The sequence below is a fragment of the Diprion similis genome, chromosome 10 (assembly GCF_021155765.1).
Source record: "Diprion similis isolate iyDipSimi1 chromosome 10, iyDipSimi1.1, whole genome shotgun sequence".
Lineage (NCBI taxonomy): Eukaryota > Metazoa > Arthropoda > Insecta > Hymenoptera > Diprionidae > Diprion > Diprion similis.
Window position 1 is genome coordinate 14,229,222 of NC_060114.1, and position 27,717 is coordinate 14,256,938.

Here is a 27,717-nt window from a genome sequence, read left to right on the forward strand (position 1 = left end):
AAAGTTTGATGTAATACAAAGTAACGGTGATCAATTACTGTGGAATAAAAATACGTTTTATTTTCACACCTTGACTCACTAAAAAGTATATACAGCATCTTCATCATTAATCATTATCATTATAACCGATAAATATACACACATGTATACATAAGTATGGGTGCATATATATGTGTGTGTGTGTGTGTGTGTTCATTTATATAAAACTAAAATAATTATGAGAACAAGTAGGCAGGGTTCATCCCTATTGGAGGGCTGAAACTTCTCTGTTAACATAATAATGCATACACTCAGTTACACATATCCTGCAGATTAACTGCAATCACCTGCTACGAACACAATTCACAAGGGACGAACCTAATATACAAATAATCCTAACTACCGATTAAATCGGCGCAATAGTGCATGTCCGTAATCCTATGTAACTAAGCAGTAACTTGAAGTTACAGGATTAATATTTTTTTTTTCACTTTTTTTTACAACAATTTAAGTACAATTTTGCCATTAATATTTAATTGCCACTTTGTAGGCACATACACGATTTCTTTCAACTACAACTGAACTCGCAACATAATTACCTCTCTCTCCCTTTCAATAAGCAGCGCGTAAGCAAATATTCAAGCAAAATTCTTTTTCTTTTTTTTTTTTTCAATTTACTAAGGAGTCTATTGCAGGGAGGTAAGCATACAACAGCGACAAAAGAATAGTATACGTATTTACACATTTTATTAAACGTGCGACTTAGCTATAAAACAAATTCATTGGTGCAACTGAATGTATAATAACAATAACGAATATTAAGAATTATAGACCAATTACAGTGATAGTGGAGACGAGGTATGATAGAATTTAAATGTAGCAGAATCCAGAGAGAGGAAAAATCTAGAATTGTCAGGTAGATTCAGTACAATACACTGCTGTAATTTATAAAAAAAATCCTCGGTTCTTCAAAATCTTAATAGTTCCCGCATTTGTTATGTACATACATATAATTTGGGATGTAAAATTATGACATGAGTAACAAATGTTTTAATGTTCAGTCCTCAGCCCTCCAATGATAATAATTAATCAAGGATTCTACCTCTGACAAGGATTCTAGCGACTCATTCCTATAAGTAGAGTGAATCGTATTAAATTATTTTAGCCAACATAACTTGTGAGATAGTTGGAATTGTATATAAAACGATTGTAGCAATGTTATTTACGATAATTAACAAAATTATCATACACTAGTACTACAAATATCCCTCCCCCCTGGCCCCCTGCCGAAGATAAAAAAAAAAACAAACAAATTGTTCATGAGCCCCAATTGTTTATTGTATATAATATAGTCACGTTTTGTATGACAATTTCTATCTAATATGTACAAAGTAATGGAGTTCATTTTCAATCGAAACGAAGAAGGGAAAAACGAGTCAAGTATCAAATCAACGGAGCTGGGATATAATGTTGTGGATGGTTGTGAGAGTAGTCAGATATTATAGAAACAAGCACCCTTCACCCGCACTTTCCATTCCACTCTTTTTCGCAGACAATAATATTTTTTTCTCTTCTCTTCTAAATGTTTCACCATTTTGATTCCCTTACTGGATGTGGTAACTTACAGCGAGTTAAATCGACGATTCCTTTGCGAATTTAATCATCACCAAAGTCGATAGTTAAACTACTATACTTTGCAGTGATTTAACTGTGTGTACCTGCACGTGTTATCATTAATCATGGCAATAATACACATAATTTCGATGGTCAAACCGTATACGAAAGTAATCAATGTCAAAAAATCATAAAAACAAATTTATGTATTTTTTTCGCAATTTTGTTCTGTATAGTCAATAATAAATAGTTACTGCAACTCATGAAGTGGATATTTAATAACTTCATCGTAATAAATTCTACTACGTTATTTTGATTTTTGATGTTTCATCTCACAAACACATGCTTGCCTAGCAAAACATAATTACGTTTTGTATTGCTTTCAGAAAATTCATAAGGGAATAAATATGGTATCACAGTAATAATACTAATGATAATAATAATAATTTTACACGTTATTATTAATATAGTGGTATCTTATATTGATCTTTATAGTACATACACAGCGGTTCTTCTTGCGTACACGTGGAGAGTTAGAGCGACCAATGCTGTAAAAATTCTTGAAATCTTTTTTACAAATATTATTTTGGATCTTCCTTCTCCGCAGGCTTTGTTGTCAGATTCACTTGTATCACATTTCGCAGATTTTTCTTCTTATTATTATCATTTGTTTTTTGTTGCTTTTTCTTCATTTCATTGTTTTATAACCAACGATCAGGTATAATTTGAGAATATAAATTTCTTATATGTATATCTATATACCATGAGCCTTTTGTTACACTCGTCCAGTTCAATTTGATTGTTAGGTGATCGTGGCGGTGAGACGGTGTGGGGAGGGGTTCTTCAGTCTGATCAGACTTGTATGATTAGGCAGACATATGTACAATTGGTTTTTCTATAGTGTCTTGTCACTGCCATGCCAGCGGTGGAAAATTGTTCACCTCCGTTTGTTCCAATACGGGCCCCGACTCTCCCGTATATGAAATACGCAATCGCATCCTTAGCGATGCCTGTAGTTTGACAGAGTCGAAGAGAAAAATGTTCAATAGAAAGTTCTAGTATGGATTAAAATCATAAAACGAGTCACTCAAAAAGCACAGTTTCCTCTGTCACGCACCAAAATACACGGAAATGGATTTCAGACGTGATTTTCATTTACGTAACAGTTAAGTAATGACCAGAGTTGAATTATTTTAACTGGAACAGCAATGCATCTTGGAAAAATAGGCTACTTTTTATGAGACTCGGTTGATGCAATAAATTTCTCTGAATGACACTGTAGACTTACTTTATTGATGTTTGTTACTTTCATAACTTGAGTTACTTGACCCGATGGAGGTATGACGGTGCCTGAAGGTGACAGCATTTGTAATTGGAATGTCTAAAAAAGTTGTAAGGAATTGATTCACCATTTCTTTTAAAATTTAAATAAGGTTTACAATGAATTCATACCTTGGGGACTGCGGCTTGGAATAAGAATTCCGTGAGTTGCGTGGAGCTAACATTTTGAGCCAACATGTTGATTACCAACAAGTCTGGAGTCTCTGATGGCCGTTCTAATTTGAATACGATTTTAAGGCCTAATTTATCGAAGGCAACCAGACTTGGTATTTCTGAAGGGAAAAATGAAAAGAATTACTTAGCTTCCACCGATCAGAAAAAGTCTTAACTTCGAGAAATATACTCGTGTTTTAAGTTACAAACCATTTTGAACCGGGGACGAGTTAAGAAGGCCATCGACAAGGAAATTGGACGTGTTGGTTGGGCTAAAGATTTGTGGAGTCGGTTGGACTTGTGGAAAAGAAGGCGGAGCTGAAACAGGTGAGCTCAGATCTAACCCTCCGAGTAGATCGAGAAGGTCATTGTTATTAATGACTGGAGCCGCTGTAACTGGAGTATTGTTAACTACCGCAGTTGGGACTTCAGTATCTAAGTCCGAACTTCCAAGCAAATCCAGCAGAGCACTCTGTAAAAGAAATGCAAAATGAATACATACTTGCAATCTTCATCCTAAATAAGGTTCAGTCGATGTGTACGGGAGGAGTAATCCAACTTACCGAGTCTGATGGAGCAGCGACAGGTAGTTGTTCCAAAATCGACGTTTTATCTTCCTCAATTTCAGACTCTCCGTTAACTAATCCAATGATTCCATTTGCCTGTGGTTTGGCAGTCTCCATAGGAGGCATTCTTTCCAGTAATGCAGTCCTCAAGTGTTCATATTTCCTAAATAACTGCGAGAATTCAACTCCGCGTTGCTGAAGCTCAATGTGTAAATTGCTCCCGAACGTATCAATAATTTGTCGAATTTTTCTGTAAAATGAAAGTGGCGTACTGCATCGTGTTACTTTGGTAGTAAAATGAAAACCATAACTGGGACATGCATAACAATGAAACTAGATAAAAAAAAAAAGAAACGAGTCTAGTTCTCCGTATCAGCGGGAAATTAATCTATTCCAAAGTATTAAAAATCGTGTATCTGAGAGTAAATTTCATCGTGCTTTGAATACTTTTGAAGTGTCTAAATATACAAGAATAAGCAACTATACTTACTCGTTGCCTTGTTGGAAACGAGTGCTGAGTTTCGTCAGTGACAGTAAAGTGTACTGTTTAGTGACAACAGTATTTTGTGGGCTCCACAGTAACCTTTGATAGACATCGATGACTTCATCTTCAGTTAGCTGGCAAATACGTAGACAAGTACAAGGGTTAGCTATAAATGCCACGCCTTCCAGGTCAAATCAATAAGTATAACGATTGACCTGACGCTAATTTCCTCTAAATTCAACTCACATTTACAGGTGCCTCGACGTCTTCACTTGGCGGACCGTAAAGTAATAAATCACCGTACTCCCCGATGCACCAAGTCGCTACTTGAGCCAACGGCTGCTTATCGGCGGTGTCTCTTTCCAAAGCGCGCCAAAGCGCGCAAACCGCATACCCTTGTTGTGCTTGCGCCTCCGATATCAACTGAATTGTACAAGCGACGACGTCGTCTCTCACATAATTGCCGGCCTGAGAACAAAAGGGTTCTGTTATCAAGCATCGATAGTTTAGTAAAAAAACAGTTCTGTCGAGTTGAAAAGCTTGCAAATTTAGTGGTAACTCAACATCCACTCGTGTCTTTGAAACACTATTCACTCACCGCGACTAATACTTTGAAGAGCGTTTCAAGGTGCCAACGTTTGTTAGGAGCAAATCTTTCCGCCGACATGACGATATTGCTACTACACTGAGCTTTAAATTCGGGATCAGCTCGTTCTAGAAAGAGCAATAATTCTTTCATCATCGTTCTGATGTTGTTTGAGTTCACTAGAGCAAAGCTAAGCTCCATTGCACGCCGCCTTATCGAAACATCGGGATCCTTTAGGCACTCCTGGAATAGACGTTTATTTAATGTTATAATGAAAAACATATGTCGAGTGGATATTTAGGACAAAGTAATGAAAGACGACATACCAAAATTGTAGAACGGTGTCTCTGTACCGCACTCGTATCAACATACACAGTCTTCAGAAGGGTGTTTAACGCGACATAACGTATATTTTTATCGTTATTCAATAAAAATCTACCGAGAATATTGACGGCTAATACTCTCAAACCGCTCTCTGATTTTATATCCATAATAGACAGCACGGTTTCGTACAATATCGTATTTCCAACGTTCTTGCTGGTTTCCGTGTTTGTTGCCACTTGCGCCAGGATATCATTCATAGCTTCCGATGCGTCGACATCGTTTCTTCCCAAAATTCGTAAGAGTCGCAGAATTTTCACTTGAAGGAACGGATCTGATACTCCAGATACATCGTGCTCCGGAGAATATCCAGCGAGTATTAAATTCTTTAAAATCCGTACGAGATTGGGAACAATCTGGAATTAATAGATTTTTTTCCTCATAATTTGTATACATAAATGTGTTTGAAACAGTAATATATATAATGTAAAACACTATTTTTCAACATCATTCCCGACAAGTATGACATATATTTTACGTATCTAAAAAGTAAACAGAAATAGAAATAATAGATAATTGAAGCAGATGATCTTTGCTTTAGTAGATTAAATCTAAATTTATAAAAGAATTTTGCTATAATTGATTGAACGGAACGCTCTTATTCAATCAAGGTATGCAAAGTTCATTCGCAGTCCAATATCACCTAGTAATGTTTTATTATTCGATTGCTTATGGTAGCATTTTGCAACGGATAGGAAAACATATAACAGGAAGTTTTAACAGTGTTCAAATCCCCAATAGCAGGAAGTTATGGAGAGTCTGCTGTGATTAGATCACATTGAATTGTCGGTTGCGGATTAAAATGCGAAGCAACTTCCTCATGACGATTAAGTATTAATCATTGGTATCCACTATTTGTATTACCAGAATGAAAATAATTCTTACAGCAAAGTACGAACTTTGGTTCAGGACCGTAGTGAGATAACATAAAATTCAAACCATGTATGAGGATAAACCAAGAGAGAAACTGTGCCATGCCCAACATGCACTAACACAGTATATTTCAAAATAATTTACCTCTCGATGGCCGCATTCCTAGATAGGACAAAACTTAATTTAAGGATCATTGAAGTAGTGAAACTAGGCAGTTATTGATTACCTTACTCACAGCTGACGATAATGATAGACCATACAACATTCAATGCATGCTTGATTGGCTCAGATCACTTTAGAAATCAGGAATTACGAAAGAATGACCTCGGACAGAAATCGTGTATTTTCAATGAAAAAATATTTTGTAGGGTTTTCTTTTTCACGCTGATAATTCTACTATTCGACGAGTAAAAATCATATTTTCCTCACCTTTTTGAAATGATTCAAAGTGTCAATGCTGTTTTCACACATTTCCGTAATCAGAGTGACTCCAGTGATTAGAACGCCGTGATTTTTTTCCGTAAGTAGACTTCGAGTAGCTGGTAAAAACATTTCCATCAGCTCGGGTACACGTCTGATAATTCTGAACGCGCACAACGCTGCTTTTTTTCTTATATATGCATTGGGCGATTTCATAAGCCTCTCGACTTCAGCTGCCAGATCTCTTGCCATCTCTGGAGATGCGATTGCACCTAGAGTGCACAGGGCAAGCCCAATCACGAACTGTGTAGAACTGTTCAAATCGCTGTAAGAATGTCAAGATATTATTTTCATTGTTCGCATCTTGCAATGCTAAGAGAGTGAAAACTGTTGTATTCCTCAGATGCGACAGGTGTTTGTTATACTCTGATTTTCATTTCAAGTTTGGTATTAAAGGAACAAGTTCCATGATATTTATAGACTGAAATGCAGCATCCTCAATAATAAGACAAAAAAGAGACGAAACTGATGAAACTTATTCAAGAGTTGAGAGAATAACCAATTGATACTCCATCCTCTCAACACACAGTTAAAATCTGGTGAAATATATTTTCTGTCGTAATGATCATTTTTTATACTTGCTTTTTCAGGCAATTGGTAATCAAAAGGTGAACGTCTTGTCGCTCGTCGAGCAACAGCATAGCCCCAAGATAGCCGATTCGTTTGTCTGTAAACCTCGGCGATGCTATCAGCTTTAAACATTCGAGCTGTCCAAAGTGCGCCGGATATCTGAGGATTGGATTGAAGCAAATTTTCAGCTTTAGGAGTAATCCTGATCTACTTATAACGGAGAATAAATTTATACAGACCCCAACATGTGAATGTAAAGCAGTTTGGCAATGTTGCGACATCTCCAGACGCTATCCTCCTCTCTGAACGTCGATCGAATATACGCGCATTCTTTGTTGACGACCGTCCGTTCTTCAGCGGCAGTTCTTGCCGCTCGTATTTGTCTGATCAGATCGCGGAGGCGTGTAGGAGCTGGCATTCTCACTGTCGAAACTTTTAAATTAACATTATGTTATCAGTGCACTGTGTTAGCTGGGCGGCGGTGCGTTAGTGTAAAAAGCTAAGCACTGCACTGGAAAAACTAATCGCTGCATTACAGGGACGTGATTTGACGCATAAAACCTGTGCGATATATCCAATTTTAAAATAGTGACGACTATAGGACTATGCAAATAAGTGTCATAAACTTACTGAGACGATCCTTGACTTTATTCAGAACTTTGCCAAGTTCTGGAACTACAGACACCTGTACGAATCAGGTATGTAATTGAAGTTTTAAAGGATGATTCATTTCTCGGCGAGAAAGTATCTGCATATTTAATTGATAATATCTAGTAAAACCCTTGGCAAAGCTCTGCATTTGATTTACCAAAAGAAATTTTTCGCCACTTTTACCTTTGTAGAGGAGCTATAATCCAAAGCAAAGATTGAACGGACTGAAAAAACTTGAAAGAAATTTTCTGCAAGCTCGGAATAAGCAGTACATAAAAAATGAAATACCACACTCTGAATTTCAATTTCATAGTCACTGTAAATATAAGCGCATAGTACCGAAGCTGACGACATTAGGGAAGAAAAAATAGATACATTACATTATGCAGATGTAAAAGAAATTGATGAGAATTATAAATCTAGTTAGCGATAGTGACGCCGAAGCTTGACATTAGTTTCTTTTGTTTTTTTTCTCTGTTCTAATTGCAACTTGGGAACGTGTTTAAAAAGCTAGGGTAGGATGTTCAGTCGCACAATCCGGGATACCCACCTCGCTCAACGGCCTCGTTGATAGCCTGCTTTATGGAGGCCATATTGAAGGCTGGGTTAAACCTGAAAAAGTCACACCATGCTGTTTTAGATGGCACACGGTAAACATCTTTTAGTTCAACTTAGTAATATCTATCTACATGCATTGACACCTTTAGTACCCAATCGTTGTTTGATCGCATTAGAACTCGATAGAGTTTTTTTTCTTGAATTTGAGGAATCGGAAAGAACGATAACAATCCAATCCGATGCAAAATGAAAACTTCCAAGTAGTGATAAGAAATAATTGATTGTCTGATAAATTAATCAAGTTTAAAAGCATGTCAACGCGTCGAGAATTTATCTACACAGTGTTTCATCTTTTATAGTAATATAACGAGGTATTCGGGTTGTCCTATTTAAGCCCCACTGCTCTCTACTTTTAGATCCTTTTAAAGAAGAATGTTTTAATTGTTCTTGAAATTCTAAAAATACGTAACAAAGTTTCGCAATTATGAACAAGATCAATAGAATAAAGACCAGCTTCTTCTGGAAAATTTATTTCAGAAATTATCCTTTTTGTAATCGAGTCCAGCAAAGTGTCCGAATTGGATATTATGGGATTAAGAACAACAGAAAAAAACAAGAGTAAAATTAAAAGAATCGTTTTCAAATCAACCAACAAATAAGAAAAGAAATCTACTCTTTCCGCAACTTATGAAAATAATCAAAATCAAATTAAGAGAGAAAAATGTTGACTATCGTAAAAACAAGCTGGCATATAATTTGCCCTACTCATTTTATGCCGTGTAAAAAACTTGAAAAGAATAAATATACTTTATTTCAATAAGAAAAAAGTAGTAGTCTGATTAAAGACGACGTTAAAATTTTTTCCAAACAACAACTAAAGGCAGGACTGTATGCAAGGGCTGAATATAATAAAATTCAAACCAAACAAACATTCGTACGTAACGAATTACTGAAATGAACAAAAAAATAAATAAAATTACCCATGTTCTGAGGCATTCATGATTTCTCAACACCGTTTAGAAAATTTGTGCTCTTTTTTTTGTTTTCGGCTGGCAGCTATAGCAACAAACTGGATTACTGCAGCAGGCTGTTAACCACTCGACACACACACACTCTTTACTCCTTTGTATCGCCGCTATGTTCCTGTTAGACATATCGTATTTGTTTTTTTTATGGTTACATCGGCGTTATTCCTTTTGATATCAAACTCAGGGACAGGGCTTGGGGGCTACAATCTTACTCGCATGTTAAATGCAAACTTTGTACGTACCTATTCACATAGCTCTATAACAACAAACAGAGTCGACATATATTTAAGAAGCATGTGTGCGTTCATATGAGTACGTGTCTGCATTACATAACAGCACATTGTCATCTTCGAAGATTAATTTCCCGAGGAAAAATGAATTGCAAGATTGACTCTGCTCTGTTTGTCGATGTGATATTATTTGATTACTACGTCAATATTTCTCAGCTTCAGATTTTTCGTTCTATACAAGATATTGGCAATACTCGAGAGGCTTAAAAATTGTGTTTAACGTGAGATGCTGACGCGTTATACGAGTGTACTATGTTGTATGATGTGCAGGTGTAAAATGTCGGAAAATAAAAGTAGCTAAATAAACGCTTGAGGTGTGTGAAAGCAACCTTACACAGTAGGAAGAAAAAAAAATGAAAAATGAAAAAAAGAAGAATAGACAAGATTTTGCCGAGAAAAGTAAGCGATAATAGAAGAAAATAATCGACTAACTTGACGTTAATCAAAGTCGAATAATGCGAGTGTGGTATGTAAAGTAGTGGGCGTTAGATGCGAAGGTTAGCTTTCGGTAAGCTGTCAAATGTGTGCGTAGAATTTGTAAATTAGATCGAATAAACTACGGATGAAAAAGAATGGGGCAAAACCGAAGGTTGCAGGTGGGTAAGATCGTTGAAAAGCGAGGTTGGGCATGTAAAATACATACATACGGCAGTTATAGGCAGGCAGGTGAGAAGAGTTTTTGTCCAGATGCACACGGTGGTGTCAAACGACGGAAACGTGTCAATCGCCACCGTGTCACCTAACTTCACCTGACGAATGAGATTTTGAGGTAAGAAAAGAAAAGAAAAGACAGAAACACGGATGAGGACGAAAGAAGAGACACACTCAAAGAGAAACACGGGAGTCCTCTCGACTCTTGAGCTGTGTGGACTTGAATAAAACGCGAGTTTGGTGCAGAACGACTCGTCGAACAATGCCGCACCTGTCCTGCCGAAACTCTCTTCCACTTTCCAGCTCACTAGAGACAACTTTGATCACTGAACGTATATGATCGAGGTTTTCTAACGTTGATACCTACCGCCTACCACCAGGAGTTCGAGATGAGAATCGTACGATTGTTGTGCGCGAAGGGTGGTGTATTGTTTTAAATCATGAGAGGAGGATGAAGAGGACGATACAGGAAAGGGAAAATTGGCGAAAAGAAAAAAATGACAAACAATAGTGGAACAGGGGTATTGATCACAAATCGACTATCGGCGCATCAAGGCGATCATTATTAATCGCGCATATGTTAAATTACGCCGCCGACCCACCCCGAACGTACGACAAAACACTCGCTTGCCTCCAATTCACCAATCTACACTAAACCAACGAACTAATCTCCGCCGTCAGCCATACGTGCAGTGTTGCCAGATTGGCAGAATTCTTATTACTAAATTTAGGAGGAATTGAATGCTTCCGGAGAAAAAATATCTAGGAGTTTTTTCGGAAGGAATCTGAGGAACTGTCAGATTTACGATTCGCTCGTCAACTTGTAGTCTTTACTGGCTATATTAGTTTTCTGTACAACAAGTACGGCGAGAGAAAAGCGAGCACTTGAGGGGTATGAAATTCTATTCGGTAAAGCGAATACCGGAATTACCGATTGGGTAGAGCTTTTCAAATATAGGGACAACTTATTCTAAAAGGTGGATTTTATTTCTACGTGCCAATCATATGCATCATATCGTACAAACTTGATTTAAAGTCGTTTTGTCAGTTGAAAATTTTAGGAGGAAATTTAGAAGGATTTTCTTTCTGAGCTAGGAGAATCTAGGAGGATTTCAAAGTTACCCTAGAAGATTTGTGCCACAGCCATCTGGCAACGCTGCATATGTAAAAACCAAGATGGCGGCACGTTCTCAATTGACGTTGGTAGTCGGCGGTATATCGTATTTTTAACAAAATTGGGCACATGCTTTGCAGGTTAAACGTTCGCACCGTTATTAGAAGGACATGATTCACCTGATACTGTATTTTTCAATAAATATACCCTATTTATTTGGCCTTTGATACACCGCTGAAGGGTAATAAAGGTGTCATTGCACAACGTAGTTGACTTGCCCTGGGTTTTCGTACCTACATATATGCGCTCGTCGTTTGAACGATACGAAAAAACTGAAAAATCATTTCATGAATTCCTGTATTTTTGTTGATACATTTTCCTCCCTGAGCAATAGCATGTAATAATTATGCACAACGGTGACTAACGAAACGTTCGTAGAAACTATTAAAAACCGATCACGCTGAACATCGATAGAATTCGTGTACGTAAAAACTAGACTATGAGTTGGTACATCGCAATGAATGTTTTGCATATTTCATTTCGTCAATCAGCTCGATGTAGCTTTGACAATACTATTCGTTATCTCATACCGTATCACGGACGATTGGATGTATCGAGCATCCGTGATTCATCGAGACGCGTAACACCTTTGCATTCATACTTCTCTCGCATTTATCTCAACGCGTGTATATTATCGTTACTTTTTTTTCCTCCCTGAATTTTTTCCCCTTCTTCTCCCCATATCGGCTTACCTGATTACGGGTTCGCCTCACGTTACAATATTATAACTTGTTTCAAAATTATGACGAGATACATACACGTATATCTACGTGTGTAGGTCTTATATGTATATGCGTATTTGCCGATCGTAATTATACTCGCAAATAACAGTTTCGCACCTCAGGCTTATCAACGCTGTTAATTTGCGACCGGCCAGGAACTTAAAACCGCAACGTGGACGCTTCGCACCGCGCCGACAAGATTTTACACAAGAATATATTATATTCGTTCCATCACTGCGTACGATTTTCAGTAACTATTATCTGCAGCTGATGCAATCTCTTACTGAATGCCCACTTCGTTCTTTCTTCATCAAGAATTGAAAAAAAACACGTCTTAAACCGTGGAGAAAAATTATCCACCGTCAATTGCCGAACCAATTATGAACGGCCAGATTTGAGTTCAAGTTATTTTACCTTCTGCATATATTATTCCTGCGACGATACGCGGATACTGTTCAAATAGAAAATCGGTAAAGGAGTGAATCGCGAGATGAGATACTCTTGGAGAACGCCTACAATATTAAGCTATTATATACAGTTAAGATTACCTTCTGTTTAACTCGGGCGGGAGAACACTCCAATCTTCGGTCTCATAATAGGGCCACATGATGCGTAATCTCACCAAACAGTAGGAGTTTGCAATTTAAACGAAGCACCGTTAACTCATTGGCGGTATATCATGTGCTATGGTGACTAGCAGCTAGTATGGCGAACGATATTTATCACTAGCATTATAGAGCACCAGAAGGTGCGAGGTGTGCCTTTATCTCTTATCTCACTCTGTTACTCCGCTATCAGCTGACGCTGAGCAAGAGCTGCCATTCTAATCAGCCATCAGATTCAATTTTACTATCTATTTTCCGACGCTTTTTTATTCCATTAAAAATACATTTACCGACTGCCCGAGGGCCGCAAAAAATAATTAATCGTGATTAATTTAAGGATATTTACGTATACGGATTTTACACAATGTTAGAGACTTCAACATTATTCTGTTAGAGTTATCGTTATTGTTTCACCTGTCGTACAAATATTGATCAATCGATATTTCTACTCGAAGATTATCGATCCAGTGGAATATATTTCCTTCCACTTCCGTAAATAGTTCAGAATGAGGATTAATATTGAAATGAAAAAAAATTTATTTACATAAATAATAAAAATACTAATAATAATATTAACAAAGAATTGTCGTATTGGAAAATGTACAAAATATCTATACTTAAAATTAAACTTATTTTTTATCAGTATCGAAGATAGGAATGTATTTGCTACGACAGACAATTGTCGTCCTGATTACGAGGCGGACGAATGTCGTTATTTCTTTTGATGCAATCGACCAGCCAGTGAATTCCTTCATCTACTCCGTCGCTATAAATGGAGATAATTATTTGGCCGTTTTTAGTGATCAATTTCAATGAGTTTATCCCTCAATATTCCCTGCGAAATTATTTCTTTTACCCGTTTAGCGCGGAAACCGGCATCACCATGCAATCTCTCCTTCCGATGAGATGGGCATTCTGATTGAAAATCGGTTTCACATCTCTGACTCCCATAGAGTCTGGTATATCTTGTTTATTAGCGAGAACCAGCAGAGGTACTCCCATCAAATGTTCCGAAGATATCATCCTGTCTACACACATCTATTATAAGCACGCTTATTTGTCTTGAAAATTTTTCAAGCTGTTCCATTTGAATACACTTTGGATATGCATATTTTTCGTTCTCAAGAAATGGAAAAGTTTGACCAAGGTAAAACTTGGAGTATTTCAGATAAATTTACTAATTTTTGAGGATCTTGAGGCACCCTTGAACTAATATATGGATTTTAGAAAGCTCCAGATACTTTTAATTTCGCACTGTAAAACTTTTTTTAAACCATTTTTGGATTTCGAAAATTAAAATGCACATTGACTGATTGATATAACTATCGAACACCCTGTACATAGGCCAATGATATTGTCTTACCAAAAGTCTCTTTGGAATCAGGTATTCTGTCCCTGTCCGAAGAATCAACAATGTAAATGACTGCGTGCGACTCTGCGTAGTACTGAAAAATATATTCTTTTTTACAAAATACAGCGGCTTCTTCATTGCAAATGATTCGATCATATTTAGAATGAGACAAACAAATGTGATCAGGCTTCAGGCTTGTCTTGATAAACAGAAAATAATCATCGTGGAATAATCAATGGCACATTGAGAAGCGAATCTTGGTCTTTGTAATTAAGATTTTTGATAAAAAAGAGTGTGATACTCTAGGTAGACAGATGTGAGTGAAAGATAAATAAGATTCGACATAAAACCTTATCCCAGAGAGACTGAAGTTCCTCCTGTCCTCCAAGATCCCAGAAGTTTAACCGCACGCCCGCGTGATCAATTTTTCCAATATTAAGACCGACTGTGGTGGTAATTTTGCTGGGATTCATGCCTTTGTAGTTCTTTGTGAATTTGGTTTTAGCTGCTTCTAAGTAAGTCTGTGAAATAATTGAACTAGCGTTTAAAAAACTCACAACGTCTTTGCATACAGAACATAACCTCAGACAATAATGTGTAATGTGACTCTTACCGTCTTCCCTGCATTGTCTAAGCCCAGTATCAGTATGTAATACTCATCTTTTTGCATGAGGTACTTATAAAGACCGTTTAATAATGTGTACATTTCAATATTCTCCACTCTTTGACAAGTTTACTTCCGTGTCATACTAAATTCAACATCAGCCAAGTGGTTGGGTATTCGCCAATGACGACGATTTGTGAACTGGTATTGCAGGAACTCGACATTATCGGTAACAACTTGGCTTTACCACGAGACCACGGTTATTCAGATGCCTGGAAATAGGTGTAATATTCGGTTGGTATGGTAGATCAACTAACGACCAATGACGTGTTTGGAACACAAATATTGTGAAATGGAAAACATGGTATACGGCAAAGAGGATTAGGGTATACGGTAACTGTCGTACACTGAAATAGAATTTACTGAGAATGTAAATCTGTGCAGACACTATGGCATACGAAGATGTTGATATAACGAAATGAATTATTTTTGATATTTCAGGCAGCAATGAGGTTGATAATTTTTCAATTTTCCATCGGAATTATAGCGTTGGAAAACTCTCCAGCATGGGAGGCTTCCGTGATTCTATATGAAAAGAACTAAGGATTGGAGGATGAAATATGGAATGAAATAAATTTGTCTAAATACTCAATTGAGCCAAGAGAAATTGTTGCAATTTATTAGCTCACAGGGGATAAGCCGCTGGGGCATAAAAACCCCTTATTAATACAGTAGTAAAGTTGTGTCAGGAATGCATGAGGTGTTAGTGTACGATCAATGGTTGTGTCTCGCAAGTGGAGAGCTGCCGTGAGATTCAGAGGCCGAAGGCGTGAATCTACGGAGGTTCGATCGGCTGGCGAGAACCTACTGTTTAAATTGGAGATGAGAGGAAGAGAACAAGAGAGTTCCGAGCGCGACTGGAATGGCCGGAGACTCGAATCAGACTGAATAACTGAGCGTCGATTCCCGGTCAGTTATTTTTTCTTCCAACGATCAGCGCCATCTTTGCGGTTAACGACGATCCACCCAATCGCGTAGCCCCGCGATCGCGCTTAAACTTACCGCGGCTTGTTGGTAGCGGTACGAGCGTTAGAGATTTCGGGTATCAGATGGGGAAGAAAGTACGCGTGGACATGGGAAAGGCAAGAATTCATGACATAACTCAATGAAGTATTTTGAATTCGTTTCCGTCTGCAACCACTGTTCACTATTTTCAAATGGTTTTTTTTTTAATTCATCGTCGTTAATTCTGTCAACTTGTGATACGCCTAACGTACTCTGGAAAGGCTACTCGACATACGTCGAAGCAAGCTAGATGGCCTGAGTGCTCTAGCACTGGCGTCAGCTTACACAGGTCATCATTTACAACGTAGCGGTGCACCTTCTCCAATTTATGCAGCTGGCGATAGAAATAGCGCTGGATTTGTATCTGCTATTGGAACGGATCTACTTATGGATGCACCTATCGAACAGTACAAATTCCACGAATGCGTCTAGTGGTGGGGACCTTAACTAGTCAATTCTTCCGCAGATCCGCAATGAGAAAAGTGGCAGAAGTATTGGAGTTAGAGGATAAATTTTTTCTTTTTCCTTTCAAAATATTTTATGATTTAATGAATGAACATTTACAGTAGAGTGGTAATATTTTTAATGTTAAAATGATATAAACGGTTATTTTTTTTAGAAGAAATCAAGTATTATTTATTCAAAGACATATTAGATAACTTGAATGAAATTCGGTGGTAAAGTGGCGAATATATATCAGACATATACCCATAGAATTCAATTGGACATATTACAATGAATCAATTTTAATTTTATTGAACGATCTTTTCTTCGGATTCAGACTCCGTTGCTCTCCGGAAGCGAAATGATCCTTGTACTCCAACAGTCGGTTCCCACCTCTGACCTGGGTACTTCTGAGCTCCCCCTGTTGCGCTGATTGAACCATGTTTGTTCTCGAAAAGTTTCTGCTGATAGTCGACGTTGTAAGAGGGTCGACGTTCCGGACCACTGAGATCCTTTTGCCAGGTTGCGCTAAGAGATCCTTGAGGTTCCGGCTGCGGTTCGGGCGATCTGCGGAATCGGAAAGACCCTTGTACTCCAACGGTGGGTTGCACTCTCTGTCCTGGATTCTTCTGAGCTCCCGCTGTGGCACTGATAGATCCATGCTTATTCTCGAAAAGCTTGTGCTGATAGTCCACGTTGTAGGAGGGTCGACGTTCTGGACCACTGAGATTTTTCTGCGCTGTAACGCTCACAGATCCTTGAGGTTCCGGCTGTGGTTCCGGCGATCTACGAAACCGGAAGGATCCTTGTAGCCCGACAGTTGGTTCCCACCTCTGACCTGGGTACTTCTGAGCTCCTCCTGTTGCGCTGATTGAACCATGTTTGTTCTCGAAAAGTTTCTGCTGATAGTCGACGTTGTAAGAGGGTCGACGTTCCGGACCACTGAGATCCTTTTGCCAGGTTGCGCTAAGAGATCCTTGAGGTTCCGGCTGCGGTTCGGGCGATCTGCGGAATCGGAAAGACCCTTGTACTCCAACGGTGGGTTGCACTCTCTGTCCTGGATTCTTCTGAGCTCCCGCTGTGGCACTGATAGATCCATGCTTATTCTCGAAAAGCTTGTGATGATAGTCCACGTTGTAGGAGGGTCGACGTTCTGGACCACTGAGATTTTTCTGCGCTGTAACGCTCACAGATCCTTGAGGTTCCGGCTGCGGTTCCGGCGATCTGCGGAATCGGAAAGACCCTTGTACTCCAACAGTGGGTTGCACTCTTTGTCCTGGATTCTTCTGAGCTCCTGCTGTGGCGCTGATAGATCCATGCTTATTCTCGAAAAGCTTGTGCTGATAGTCGACGTTGTATGAGGGTCGACGTTCTGGACCACTGAGATTCTTCTGCGCTGTAACGCTCACAGATCCTTGAGGTTCCGGCTGCGGTTCGGGCGATCTACGGAATCGGAAGGATCCTTGTAGCCCGACAGTTGGTTCCCACCTCTGACCTGGGTACTTCTGAGCTCCTCCTGTTGCGCTGATTGAACCATGTTTGTTCTCGAAAAGTTTCTGCTGATAGTTGACGTTGTAAGAAGGTCTGCGTTCTGGACCATCGAGATTCTTCTGCCAAGTGGCACTTACGGATCCTTGAGGTTCTGGATCGGCTGATTTTCGAAACCGTGGTTTCGGTGGCGGCAGACGATTCTGAAGTAATAAAACGCGGTCGTTATACAAACAGTTCGAAATTATTCCGTGAACATCACGATTCCAATGAGAATTATACTCACGACGTAAGGGGCGCGTTGCCTGGTGTCTCCTATACCTGGAGACGATTCTACAAGCGCCGTTAAGGCAATTGCTAAAATGACTAAAACGGCAGCCTTCATGTTGATCAGCTATCTAAAACGCATTACAAACAGTAAAAATTCTGTCTTATTATCATCACTTATGTCATTATCTACTCAACAAATTTTTTAACGGATTTAAATTTATGTTTCCATTGTTGAAAAAAATACGATTAATCGAGTTTATTCGTAATGATATTGGCAAATAATTACTTGATAATTGAATAGCAATTACATTTACAACAAAGTCTTTAACGCCAAGCAGCACATAAAATAGTAGAGATCGTAGAAAAGTGTTCATCTTACCTGTTCCAACTGACTATGTCTCTGAACTGTGACTGTGCTGACTGCTTGTAAATCGTCCGCTTTTATACGTAGCCAAATGTATGTATGATAATCTCTGGGAAGAACTTTCTTCTCTGTGAGCACTCACACCGATAAAACTTCCACGGATTCCCCTTCGGTAGCTCGATATTTTATTTTCTATATTGTTGACGTCTTATTATTACATCAAGATTAAAGATATGTGCCCAAGAGTTAATCCATGCAAAATCGCCCGCCATTTGGACCATATTATCGCATTCATTGCAATCGCTTTCGGGTAAAATTTTTTTCTCAGTTATCAAAAACTTTTGAAAACGTTTGAATTTAAAATTAACTGCAGAATATTGAAAACATTATTTTTGCCAAATATGAAATGTACTATTAATGACAGTTGCTTTCTTAAGCGTCAAAAATATATAATTTGCCATTAAACACCATTATCATTTGTAAGATTATCGGATGCTGCCAGAAGATATTTGAGATTATTTCAATAATCAACGAATTACTCTAAGAAATATACAATAGTTTTGTACTAGTCAGTTTTTAAAATAAAAAAAAATAAAAATTCTACGATCGCAGTTCCATCGTGATAAAATCTCCAGTTGTCAAGCGTATGAGAAATTCCATGCGAACCCAACCAACGTCTGACCCTCAACATTTTTGATCTTGTTTCAAATTTTTTTTGGAAATTGTCCCAAATTTGAAATAGCACCCTAAATTTTTTCAGATTTTTCATTTAACTGCTCAAATTGATAAATGTTATAAGCAGAAAGTAATATTAGGGGTTATATACGTAAAAACAGATATGTAGTATAGTGCTATAGCAGTCGTAGTCGATAACGGCTGTGACCCTGGAGTACGGCAGTACAGAAACCAGGCGTTATTTTTTCTGATTGCATGTATTGAGAATTGGCACACGCAGAAGTCAGACGCACACGCGGTTGATTACCGATATTGCAACGTATAACTGCCTGCTGGCTGTTCTTCCCCGCTTCTTGGATTCCCCTCGACAGAAATAAATACTAAGAAACGACGAGCAGCCTCAACTCTATTTGTCATGCACTACCAATCAGATTCTCCTTTATTCACTCCGACTTTGTCAGAGTCATTTTTGCATTGTTAATGAGGAGAGAGGAACCAAGACTATCCACAAACGCCGAAGCATATAATTGATTAATATCGATAGAAAAAATTTTCGCAACCTGGATTCTTTGAACCCTTCAATGTCACCAATTTGAGGCTTGCGAAATCCTTTGTACTGAGGAAAAGTCTTGATAAGAAATACACAAGTCCTTTGAGATTTATGACAAACAACTCGTAGAGTGGTAGACTGCCACATAACTTTCATAGGTCATTCCACCTACTTACATTTTTGACAAATTGTATCACCTCTATTAATTACGTGCTTGACTGAATTAATCAGCAGTAACTGCGGGGAGGAATGACAATTAGTAAATAACAAGTCTCGTCAGCAGAATTCCGACCCCGTTTTTAATCTGCCAAATACACTTGGCTCTGATGAGATATTGAATAGATGAGTGAACGACAGGTAAACGAACGTAAAGTTGACTCAAGCCTATGCATAGTGATTATAAACGCCCACTTCACCCTGATTTCCGAGGAGGTATCGCTTCGTATAAAGACTATATACATGAAAAACTTCACTACGAGTGCCTGAAGGATCTTCTCCACTTCCATAAGCATCCCTATAATGCACTTGAAGAGTTCTGCTTACTCTACCTACGACACGGAGGTTGTGGAACTTCTTCTCTACGTATTGGAATCAAAGTTAGCGTGCACAATATTTCAGATCATATATTGTGTGTATGATAATATGGATTATATATCTCTGTATTTGGAACCAAGTGATTAATCATCACCGGAAATCATTTCAATTTCCAGCTATGGCCTGCAAGTGAATTCCTCGATACTGGGACTGGCGAACGATAACGGAACTGTGGAAGTTATGGGACCCGGTTTGATCGGCAGCAAGGAACACCGAACGTTTCCAATTTTCATTCACCAGTTAGCATAGTCCATCAGTATAATTCACCCTCGAGATCCAGTCAATGATTTTTAAAATTGCATGGTCTGTGATATGATATTTCAGGCCAACAATTTATCACAAAATCAACATCGTCAAACGGTCGAAGGTAATTTTCCTGGCTCCATTTGCAAACGACGTTTGGCTCGTGCTGGCACTTCTTCTCCTAGGAGTCACCGTCGCCCTGACTTATGTCCTGGCAAGGGAAGTTCGATTGAGCGACTCTGAGACGGCTGGTACTTCACTTTGAGTGAATTTGAGTTGATAGCAGTGATTGGCATAAGCATCATGGCTGTAATAACAATTAATTCCGCTTCCAGGATGTCGGCGAAAGGTTCGATGGGAGCTAAGCGAAGTTCTTCTTGTTTCGGTCGGAGCACTTTGCCAGCAAGGCACAACGCTGAACCCGCAAGCTCCTTCGTCCAGGACGCTCTTCCTCGCGATATTCGTGATGGCAGCCCTCGTTTACACGGCTTACAACGCGAGTATCATCGCCATCACGGAATCGTTCGTCAGTTCTGGGACAGTCGTCTCCACACCTTCGCTTTACGCCAGTGATTCGCCCTACTTTATACTCGATAAGCAAGTGAGCTTCCAATTATTCTTCAGTTTTAAGCTCACGTAGTACTTTTACCTTCACTGACCGAACAAACTCAGGAAATAACTTTCCTGAAGTGCGCTACCACAGAGCGAGGCTCAGTCGAAATTTGAATCCGTTTCGTTCGTTTATCTCTTTCATACATGAAGTAAAAGGGTACGTGAGTTTGCTGGGTCAGTAAACGTAGGAGTACTACATGACCTTAACGGTTACCTGACGAGTCCTTGATAAGCAGGACACGGAACAGCTGAAACAGCTTTGCGGCACAGCCAGACTCGAGATAAAACGAACAGCACCATCTAAAGTATTGGTCAATATTCTCGATGGTTCGGGCGTTTTACTAGCCGACCGGACATCTACCAGAGACATTTTCCATCGACGTTGTCGGTCTATGAAAAGGCTCTGCAAAGTTAAGGAGGCGCCATTTACTGCGGGTGCTTATCACAGAGTCTTGAACCTGAGTCATGACAAGTACAAAAGAATTATCAACCGCAGGTAAGGTAGAATTACTCTGTAGGTACTATTTCTCCTTGTTTTCCTTCAATTCGCTTTGTTCGTGCTTCAGCCTCTTGCGCCTTCGGGAATTCGGAATACTCGAACGGACCAGAAGGTTTTTCTTTAAGACGTGGCCCCTATGCGAGTCCCATGGAGCTTGTTGTAGTGAGGCTATTAGCATATATCTGGACGACGTTTATCCAGCATTTTACTTACTCGGCGCAGGAATCGGACTTTCACTGACACTTCTGTCGATCGAGCTACTATTCTTTCAATGGTGATCGCAATGCGCTTCTAATGGAATACAATGTGTATAAGCATTCTGATAATAAATTTTCTATTAGTTCTAAGTGGATGCGGAGAAGACGAAAGGGCTTTCCGAAATCTCAATCGGGTCCAAATGGATGGATGCGGTTAAGGGATGCTATACTCTGCATGACCCCTCCAGCAGAAGAGAGCGCGGAAGAGATCATCGATTTGAAAACTCGGGCTCGAACAATGTGCTGATTATAAAAAGCAAACATCGCTTTTACTTCAGAAAAATATTGCACAAAATTAACTTTGAGTATAATATATAATACTTATAAGTAAGTGTTTCGAATAATCGATGTAATTGGTATAATAGAACGCCATACCTGTATTACGTGTATATTAAATAAAGAATGACAGAACGGGCGGAAAAGTGAGAGTGAAAGGATATTTTATTCCAACATATTACGTAAGATACAAGATATAATAAGACAGATTTTCGTTCTCCAGCGGCGTGGTGGTTATAGTTCTTCCAAAATTAAAAAATTTATCATCATTCGACGTCCTGTTTCCATTTAATCTTTATCTTCAAGATATTCGGCGGAGCGTCGTCCACGATGCTGAAAAAACGACGAATAGTTAGACGCTAGAAAAAGCGGGTCGGATTGAAAGAAATTTTTTTACACCAATTCCATGGCTGGTTTATTTACATAAGCGTCCGGCCATCTTGGTCTTGGATTGAAGGGTCCTGTTCCAGGAAACGTGGGGAAGGTTCCGCCGGTACCGCCTGGTCTTGGCCGCCCAATACTGGTTCTATCGATGTAAGCCTGGGTCAGCATGACTGAGCCGAGGATCAGGAAAAATAGCACTAGCGCTGTTTTCATCTCGAATTTATTGCAGATCTGTTTAGAAGGAAAAATTCTATATAAACTTACAGCAATATACATATACAATCTTGTGTGAGAAAATTGTAATATAGAGTATGCAAATGGGTACGATAATTATTACCTGCAGTTATTGTCACTTCCGCACTGGAACTTCGAGTGACGGTTCTCGACTCTCCGACGGGTTTTATGGACGCTGATGCCGAAGAGATTTATCATGTATTCCAGGAGGGAGAAGGGAAATCCCCGGGTCACAATCCACCTCTTCGCAGCTACCAGGGATGAATATGTAGAGGTATTATAAGTATACACTTGCACTCTGCAGATAATCCGTTTATTCCACGTATTTCGCTCTCGGGTATTCACCAAGATCATAATGCGTGATCTTTCGACACTTCGTGGCCGCTTCAGTCAATAATTACAATTTTTGATAAATCAGTAATGTAAATATAGATTATATTATAACATAGATGTAATACGCAATTAGTTGGTGTAATGATATTTTCAATATTATATGCAAGTATCAACTTTGCAATTACCGCGAAATAAGACTTTAAGGCGGTTATTTTGCTTTGCTATTTTGCTTTGCGTTACGATAAAACATTTTTGCGTCTTGAGTTGACTAATTTTATTATGTTATACAGATCAGAATGGCTTGTTTCAACATCAAATCTCACTATTGTTTTACAGGAATGAGACTACAGTGTTGGTTGAATCTTAACTGCCACCATGAACTCTAATTATCTTCTCCAACCACAGGAACGTAGCTTGTATCACGAGACTTTCGGATTAGTATTCCTATGCACGCTGTGACAAGTATTAACGTGGCGAAGAAACTTGCCGAAATGAGGTAAACGGGCGATGGATAAATCGGTGGTAAATAATTGGAATAAATTAATGTGTAGAGTGGAGCTCCGGCCAACGGACTTAATGTTTGGAGTGAATTGGTGAGGGATAACACTTTACCTGAAAATTTGGAAATTTATTATTCTCTAAAATGTAAAATGTATATTTTCCTTAAATTTCTCACGTTAATTAAAAATATTCAAACGACTTGTAAACTCACCAATGTCTTTTGCAGGTACAGACTTTGATATTATAGATCGCATAACAGGTTCCATAGCACCACCAAAAAATCCAATACCATACGCGAGATAAAGGTGCCAACTTTTCGTCGTGAGAGCTTCTGTAAGTGCACTGCCCAGGCATGCTGCGAATGCTATACCACTTATAAGCGTATCTGAGAAGCCTAAATTTAGACGAAATTAAATTTATTGCAAGTTATACGAAAGGCCGTAAAATATATTTCGATTCTCTTCGCATCGGTTTTTCATCCAAATCCTGTTCCTTCCTTTTCAAAGAAAAAAGGGATGGAGGAAACTGATCATTATAAATGAACTTGAAAATGAAAAGGCGAACCTCGGTCGATAAAGGTAGGAGTATTGCATACCCTTAATCTCGTACTTTACCTAAAACGCGACTGAATAATGCGATTCCAATGATCATGCATGGCATACTGAGCATATACCCAATGCCGTTGACATAAGAATAATGTTGGACATCCCAGCCCAGCCGCGCTCTGGTGAATAAAAATTCAATGCTGGTTTCTCCTTGGAAAATCAATCCAGTCAGAGTAAGAGTAAAAATGGACAACCAGACAACAGATCGCTGAAAACCATCTCGCCTCTGGAAGGCGGTGATAAAAAGTTCCCGAATGGCAGAGATCCTAAATAGTCCACGTATCGATTCCTGTTGAAATATCGTCGACAATCAATGATGAATTATATAATACGGATGGGCGTTTAGTGGCGTATCGGATATTCACCTTAGAGGCATCTCTTACTGTTTCTGGTACAATAAAAAAAGTGTAAATTAGCGCCACTATACAGCATATCGCTGATGTGCCGAATACAGCGGTGTAACCATAGCTGTTGAAAATCAAAGGTGTGATGAATCTGCCGAGTATAATTCCGAGAAACACCGATGCCTGAAGCCAAGTCATGAGCATCGTTCTCTCCTTTTCCGTAGTGCTATCGGAGATATGACACATCGCTGCTATCATGATGGCACAGACTCCACCGAAGCTAAATGCTGGTACCGAAGGAATCACCAAGTACCAAGGATTCATGTCCCAAATTGAAATCAGAGCATGTGATACGTGCAACATGGTAAAACCTGTGAAGGTGCAAAATTGTCAATCACAGGGTGTATTGCTGTCGGTTATTATTATTGAGGGTGGTCACTGCTTAAATAGTAGCCGAGACTGCATTTTGCATTTAGATTAGATTACTTAAGCTTAGAAACAAAGACAAAACTCGCCTGCTAACGATAATAAAAGAAGCGGCCTTCTTCCAGCTCGATCGCTCCAAGAACCAAGAAATAGAGAAGCGATTGCTGGCAATAGATTTTCGATGATAGACTTCGCTAACAGGATCATACTAGCGTACGGCTGAACTTTCGCCTCCAAGATGATTGCTTCCGGGCTACTGGCATTGGTGCGAAGGATATTGCACTCGGTGAGATTGATATTCAGTGAGAATAGACAGGTGCGGTACAAAATTAAGTCAGTCAGGACCGTTCCTATAAATTCGAGTAATGTTTCTTCTTACATTTTATATACTACAGTGTGTACTAGGCTGTTTACATATAGCCAGAAAAGTGTTACTCATTTTGAAAACTATCAACAAGCTAGCTATTATACGCGGTTACTGAGGCTAAAATGCGGCAGACAGCCTAATTCTAATGCGATGGCAATCAAGAATATCGACAAATTTTTTCGTTTCATGCTAGAGTAAGACGAGAAAGTGTATTTTCTACAATTAGTGGTAATCAATTACAGATATACATTTTTTGGCATTGTTGTTACGCAATAAACACATTTTTGTGGAATATTTGTGTCCGGCATTACGCAGGAAAGATTACGCCAGCTGTGACTTCTTTATAAAGCTGAAGTAAACAGCTAGAGCTAGCAGCCAAACGTGCTGAACTTTTTGGAAATAGAAAATAAAGTGCAGTTCAGTTTTATCCTTATAATTCTATAAGAGTATTGGGGGTTCAAGACATGTCACAAAATTTAGATAATGAACATTAGAACGTTTGACTGCTAACTCTCGCTGCTTACTTCAACCTGGCGACTTCTTTGAGTCGATAATACGTGAACTTTGATAATAGGGGCCGTCCATAAACTATGTAATGTACTTTTAGGCGATTTTGACCCCTCTTTCCCCTCTCCTCCCCCACAGGAGATAACGCAACACCGGCCACATATTTGACACGCTGAATTTGTTCGCACGCGCGCGAATTTCGAATTAGAAATCTATTTTTTCACTAGTAAAGCTGAAAAAAGCAAGAAATTGCGTCAAGTAACAAAAGCTCCCCCCCTAAAGTGCGTTACGTAATTTATGGATGGCTCCGTAGTCAAAACAAATGAAACTTTGAAAGACCGTTGAATCACAGCGAAAACTGTGAACTCGGATTTGATGAATCGTCATATATACCGATAAAAAAAACAATAAAATAATATTTTCGAACCTGTCAAAGCTTGTCCGAATAGTAGTAACGCCACTGGAGGACCTAGGATGAAAAACCGTCCTCTGAATGGTTCCGGTGCGATTTCTGTGTCCGTCATTTTTTATTTCATCTTCCCACGGGACTTTTGAAACAAAGACTTACATGCTAACCTATATGGAGGATGTACTACTAACGCTGAATTACTGAACAATAAATGAGGAAAAAAATTCTCTGCCTGCAAACACAAAGGACATGAGATTCGTGGAGTTGACACGCATACAACTCTGCGGTTTGTCTCTTGTCTGTATATCCGGCGACTATAAAATCAGCAGTCCAGATATGTTTCGTCTATAAATATCACAATCTCGAACCGATGATCGCGATGAAAAGAAACTGCAGGTTTCTCACCCCCCTTTGATTTTTGCATCATTGAAATGCACAATAAAACTCAGTAATATGATATACGGGAGAAAATTCTGGGTCATATTCAACTGTTCAAATTGCAAAATTGAACTGATTTATTTAGCGAAAAGTGAACTGATATACAGTTTCCGTGGTGTAGTGGTTATCACATCCGCCTAACACGCGGAAGGTCCCCGGTTCGATCCCGGGCGGAAACATTATTTTTTTTAAATTGGCGTCGATCATTCGTGGTTCTACAAAGCTAAATTAATCCGATATCAATTTCAGATAATAGTCAAAATCTAATTATCGTGCCGCGTTATCGTAATTCCCTTGGTTTGGGGTAGATTATGTGCTTTTCCTTGATGTTGAAATATCTGCTGCGAGATGATAGTACAAATGTTTTCGCAATCAGTAAAATTCTATTTCTGCTATCGCAGAAGCAATTATCTTTTGTTTATTATTGCATTACGCACATCGCGGCTATGAATAATTCCGCGAATGCAAAGCAACGGGGATTCACCCGCTGTGATGCCTTTAAAGTTGTGATAACTCGTGCAATAACACAACAGGTATAGTCGCAAAACCATATATAAACGGACTCCAATACGCTGCGTTCATCATTCTACGCACTGCGGCCAACAAGTATCCGAACAAAAAGGTGCGTCATTCAGAGTCAAATCTGTAAAGATTAATACACTTTAAATACTTTAACGACTTTTTGATATCGTCCGTATGGTTAAGTGATAAAACAGTTCGAAATTGTGCAAGATTCAAATTAAAAACAAATAGTCATCCCGTATATGTATAACGCTCAAGTGCTTTTAATTTCTGTCAATATAACATACACACATGTATTCAAATTTGCCTAGTTCAAGGAGTTTTGATAACATTTTTGCCCTACAAAATATTTCCGACACAATCTAACACGTTCGGAGAGGATACAGACTATATTTCCGGATAGACCTTTACAGATTCGATTCGTGTCTGTCAGTATCCTGTAAGTATCCTGTCCGAAACGTGTCCGATCCTGTCGAGAATTTTTAGCATTTTTAGTAGGGTGTGGAAAAGTTCTTATTGATGTGCATATCTCCATTTATGGATATTTATTCTGATTTCAGATCTTACAAAATGAAGTTCCTCAACGTTGTATTTGTATTAGTGGCAGCTTTGGTGCTGGCACTGGCGGGATGCGAAGCACAAAGGGCCG

At 38.9% G+C, this 27,717-nt stretch overlaps 5 protein-coding genes and 1 non-coding gene across 27 annotated transcripts; 2 read left to right on the top strand and 4 right to left on the bottom strand.

Moving 5' to 3' along the window:
- Positions 1–38: 38 nt before the first annotated feature.
- Positions 39–12,866, bottom strand: LOC124411242 (AP-1 complex subunit gamma-1). Of its 21 annotated transcripts, none has more exons than XM_046890263.1 (16): positions 12,650–12,866; positions 9,217–9,379; positions 8,229–8,290; positions 7,267–7,459; positions 7,040–7,186; positions 6,407–6,722; positions 6,122–6,139; positions 5,050–5,460; positions 4,736–4,966; positions 4,384–4,605; positions 4,144–4,271; positions 3,651–3,924; positions 3,298–3,559; positions 3,046–3,206; positions 2,882–2,974; positions 39–2,603 (listed from the first exon to the last, which is right to left on the bottom strand). In XM_046890263.1, the coding sequence occupies exons 2-16, from the start codon at positions 9,234–9,236 to the stop codon at positions 2,502–2,504; spliced, it is 2,640 nt and encodes an 879-aa protein (XP_046746219.1). In that variant the 5' UTR covers positions 9,237–9,379; positions 12,650–12,866; the 3' UTR covers positions 39–2,501. The 21 variants fall into 21 exon arrangements, with proteins under 21 accessions (XP_046746219.1, XP_046746220.1, XP_046746218.1 ...); XM_046890264.1 differs by lacking the exon at positions 12,650–12,866 and adding an exon at positions 10,573–10,936 and having other exon boundaries at positions 7,267–7,450; XM_046890262.1 differs by lacking the exon at positions 12,650–12,866 and adding an exon at positions 10,808–10,935.
- Positions 12,867–13,271: 405 nt separating this feature from the next.
- Positions 13,272–14,858, bottom strand: LOC124411259 (ADP-ribosylation factor-related protein 1). The gene is made up of 5 exons (XM_046890300.1): positions 14,671–14,858; positions 14,408–14,578; positions 14,070–14,151; positions 13,563–13,734; positions 13,272–13,472 (listed from the first exon to the last, which is right to left on the bottom strand). Exons 1-5 carry the CDS (start codon positions 14,761–14,763, stop codon positions 13,373–13,375), a joined length of 618 nt encoding a protein of 205 aa, XP_046746256.1. The 5' UTR covers positions 14,764–14,858; the 3' UTR covers positions 13,272–13,372.
- A 1,498-nt stretch (positions 14,859–16,356) lies between these two features.
- LOC124411248 lies at positions 16,357–18,343 on the bottom strand. 2 transcript variants are annotated; one of them, XM_046890285.1, is made up of 3 exons: positions 18,308–18,343; positions 17,945–18,056; positions 16,357–17,861 (listed from the first exon to the last, which is right to left on the bottom strand). In XM_046890285.1, exons 2-3 carry the CDS (start codon positions 18,041–18,043, stop codon positions 16,479–16,481), a joined length of 1,482 nt encoding a protein of 493 aa, XP_046746241.1. In that variant the 5' UTR covers positions 18,044–18,056; positions 18,308–18,343; the 3' UTR covers positions 16,357–16,478. The 2 variants fall into 2 exon arrangements, with proteins under 2 accessions (XP_046746241.1, XP_046746242.1); XM_046890286.1 differs by having other exon boundaries at positions 17,945–18,052; positions 18,308–18,328.
- Positions 18,344–21,311: 2,968 nt separating this feature from the next.
- Positions 21,312–22,014, top strand: LOC124411261. Its single transcript, XM_046890302.1, has 3 exons — positions 21,312–21,462; positions 21,533–21,739; positions 21,807–22,014. The coding sequence occupies exons 1-3, from the start codon at positions 21,359–21,361 to the stop codon at positions 21,967–21,969; spliced, it is 474 nt and encodes a 157-aa protein (XP_046746258.1). The 5' UTR covers positions 21,312–21,358; the 3' UTR covers positions 21,970–22,014.
- Positions 22,015–23,248: 1,234 nt separating this feature from the next.
- On the bottom strand, positions 23,249–27,229 carry LOC124411263 (tetracycline resistance protein, class D-like). The gene is made up of 6 exons (XM_046890305.1): positions 26,127–27,229; positions 24,915–25,175; positions 24,421–24,770; positions 24,065–24,344; positions 23,662–23,844; positions 23,249–23,561 (listed from the first exon to the last, which is right to left on the bottom strand). The coding sequence occupies exons 1-6, from the start codon at positions 26,221–26,223 to the stop codon at positions 23,332–23,334; spliced, it is 1,401 nt and encodes a 466-aa protein (XP_046746261.1). The 5' UTR covers positions 26,224–27,229; the 3' UTR covers positions 23,249–23,331.
- Trnav-aac lies at positions 26,653–26,725 on the top strand. Its single transcript has one exon. It is a non-coding gene; the product is annotated as a tRNA-Val (tRNA).
- Positions 27,230–27,717: the final 488 nt, after the last annotated feature.

Bases quoted from the DNA above. Each gene is read 5' to 3' on its own strand.
- LOC124411263 (XM_046890305.1), bottom strand. From the start codon at position 26,223: ATGACGGACACAGAAATCGCACCGGAACCATTCAGAGGACGGTTTTTC. The intron at 24,345-24,420 runs GTGAATATCCGA...ATATTTCAACAG, and splicing joins CAGTAAGAGATGCCTCTAAG to GAATCGATACGTGGACTATT. The intron at 23,562-23,661 runs GTGAGTTTACAA...CCAAATTTTCAG, and splicing joins TGTACCTGCAAAAGACATTG to GTAAAGTGTTATCCCTCACC.
- LOC124411261 (XM_046890302.1), top strand. From the start codon at position 21,359: ATGAAAAGGCTCTGCAAAGTTAAGGAGGCGCCATTTACTGCGGGTGCT. The intron at 21,463-21,532 runs GTAAGGTAGAAT...TTCGTGCTTCAG, and splicing joins AAAAGAATTATCAACCGCAG to CCTCTTGCGCCTTCGGGAAT. The intron at 21,740-21,806 runs GTGATCGCAATG...ATTTTCTATTAG, and splicing joins GAGCTACTATTCTTTCAATG to TTCTAAGTGGATGCGGAGAA.
- LOC124411248 (XM_046890285.1), bottom strand. From the start codon at position 18,043: ATGAAGGCTGCCGTTTTAGTCATTTTAGCAATTGCCTTAACGGCGCTT. The intron at 17,862-17,944 runs GTGAGTATAATT...TTATTACTTCAG, and splicing joins GGCAACGCGCCCCTTACGTC to AATCGTCTGCCGCCACCGAA.
- LOC124411242 (XM_046890251.1), bottom strand. From the start codon at position 12,708: ATGTGGCCCTATTATGAGACCGAAGATTGGAGTGTTCTCCCGCCCGAG. The intron at 8,291-12,649 runs GTAATCTTAACT...TGACTTTTTCAG, and splicing joins CCGCCCGAGTTAAACAGAAG to GTTTAACCCAGCCTTCAATA. The intron at 7,187-7,266 runs GTCTGTATAAAT...TCCAATCCTCAG, and splicing joins CTTTACATTCACATGTTGGG to ATATCCGGCGCACTTTGGAC.
- LOC124411259 (XM_046890300.1), bottom strand. From the start codon at position 14,763: ATGTACACATTATTAAACGGTCTTTATAAGTACCTCATGCAAAAAGAT. The intron at 13,735-14,069 runs GTAAGACAATAT...AGATGTGTGTAG, and splicing joins TGATTCCAAAGAGACTTTTG to ACAGGATGATATCTTCGGAA. The intron at 13,473-13,562 runs GTAAAAGAAATA...CTCCATTTATAG, and splicing joins CCGGTTTCCGCGCTAAACGG to CGACGGAGTAGATGAAGGAA.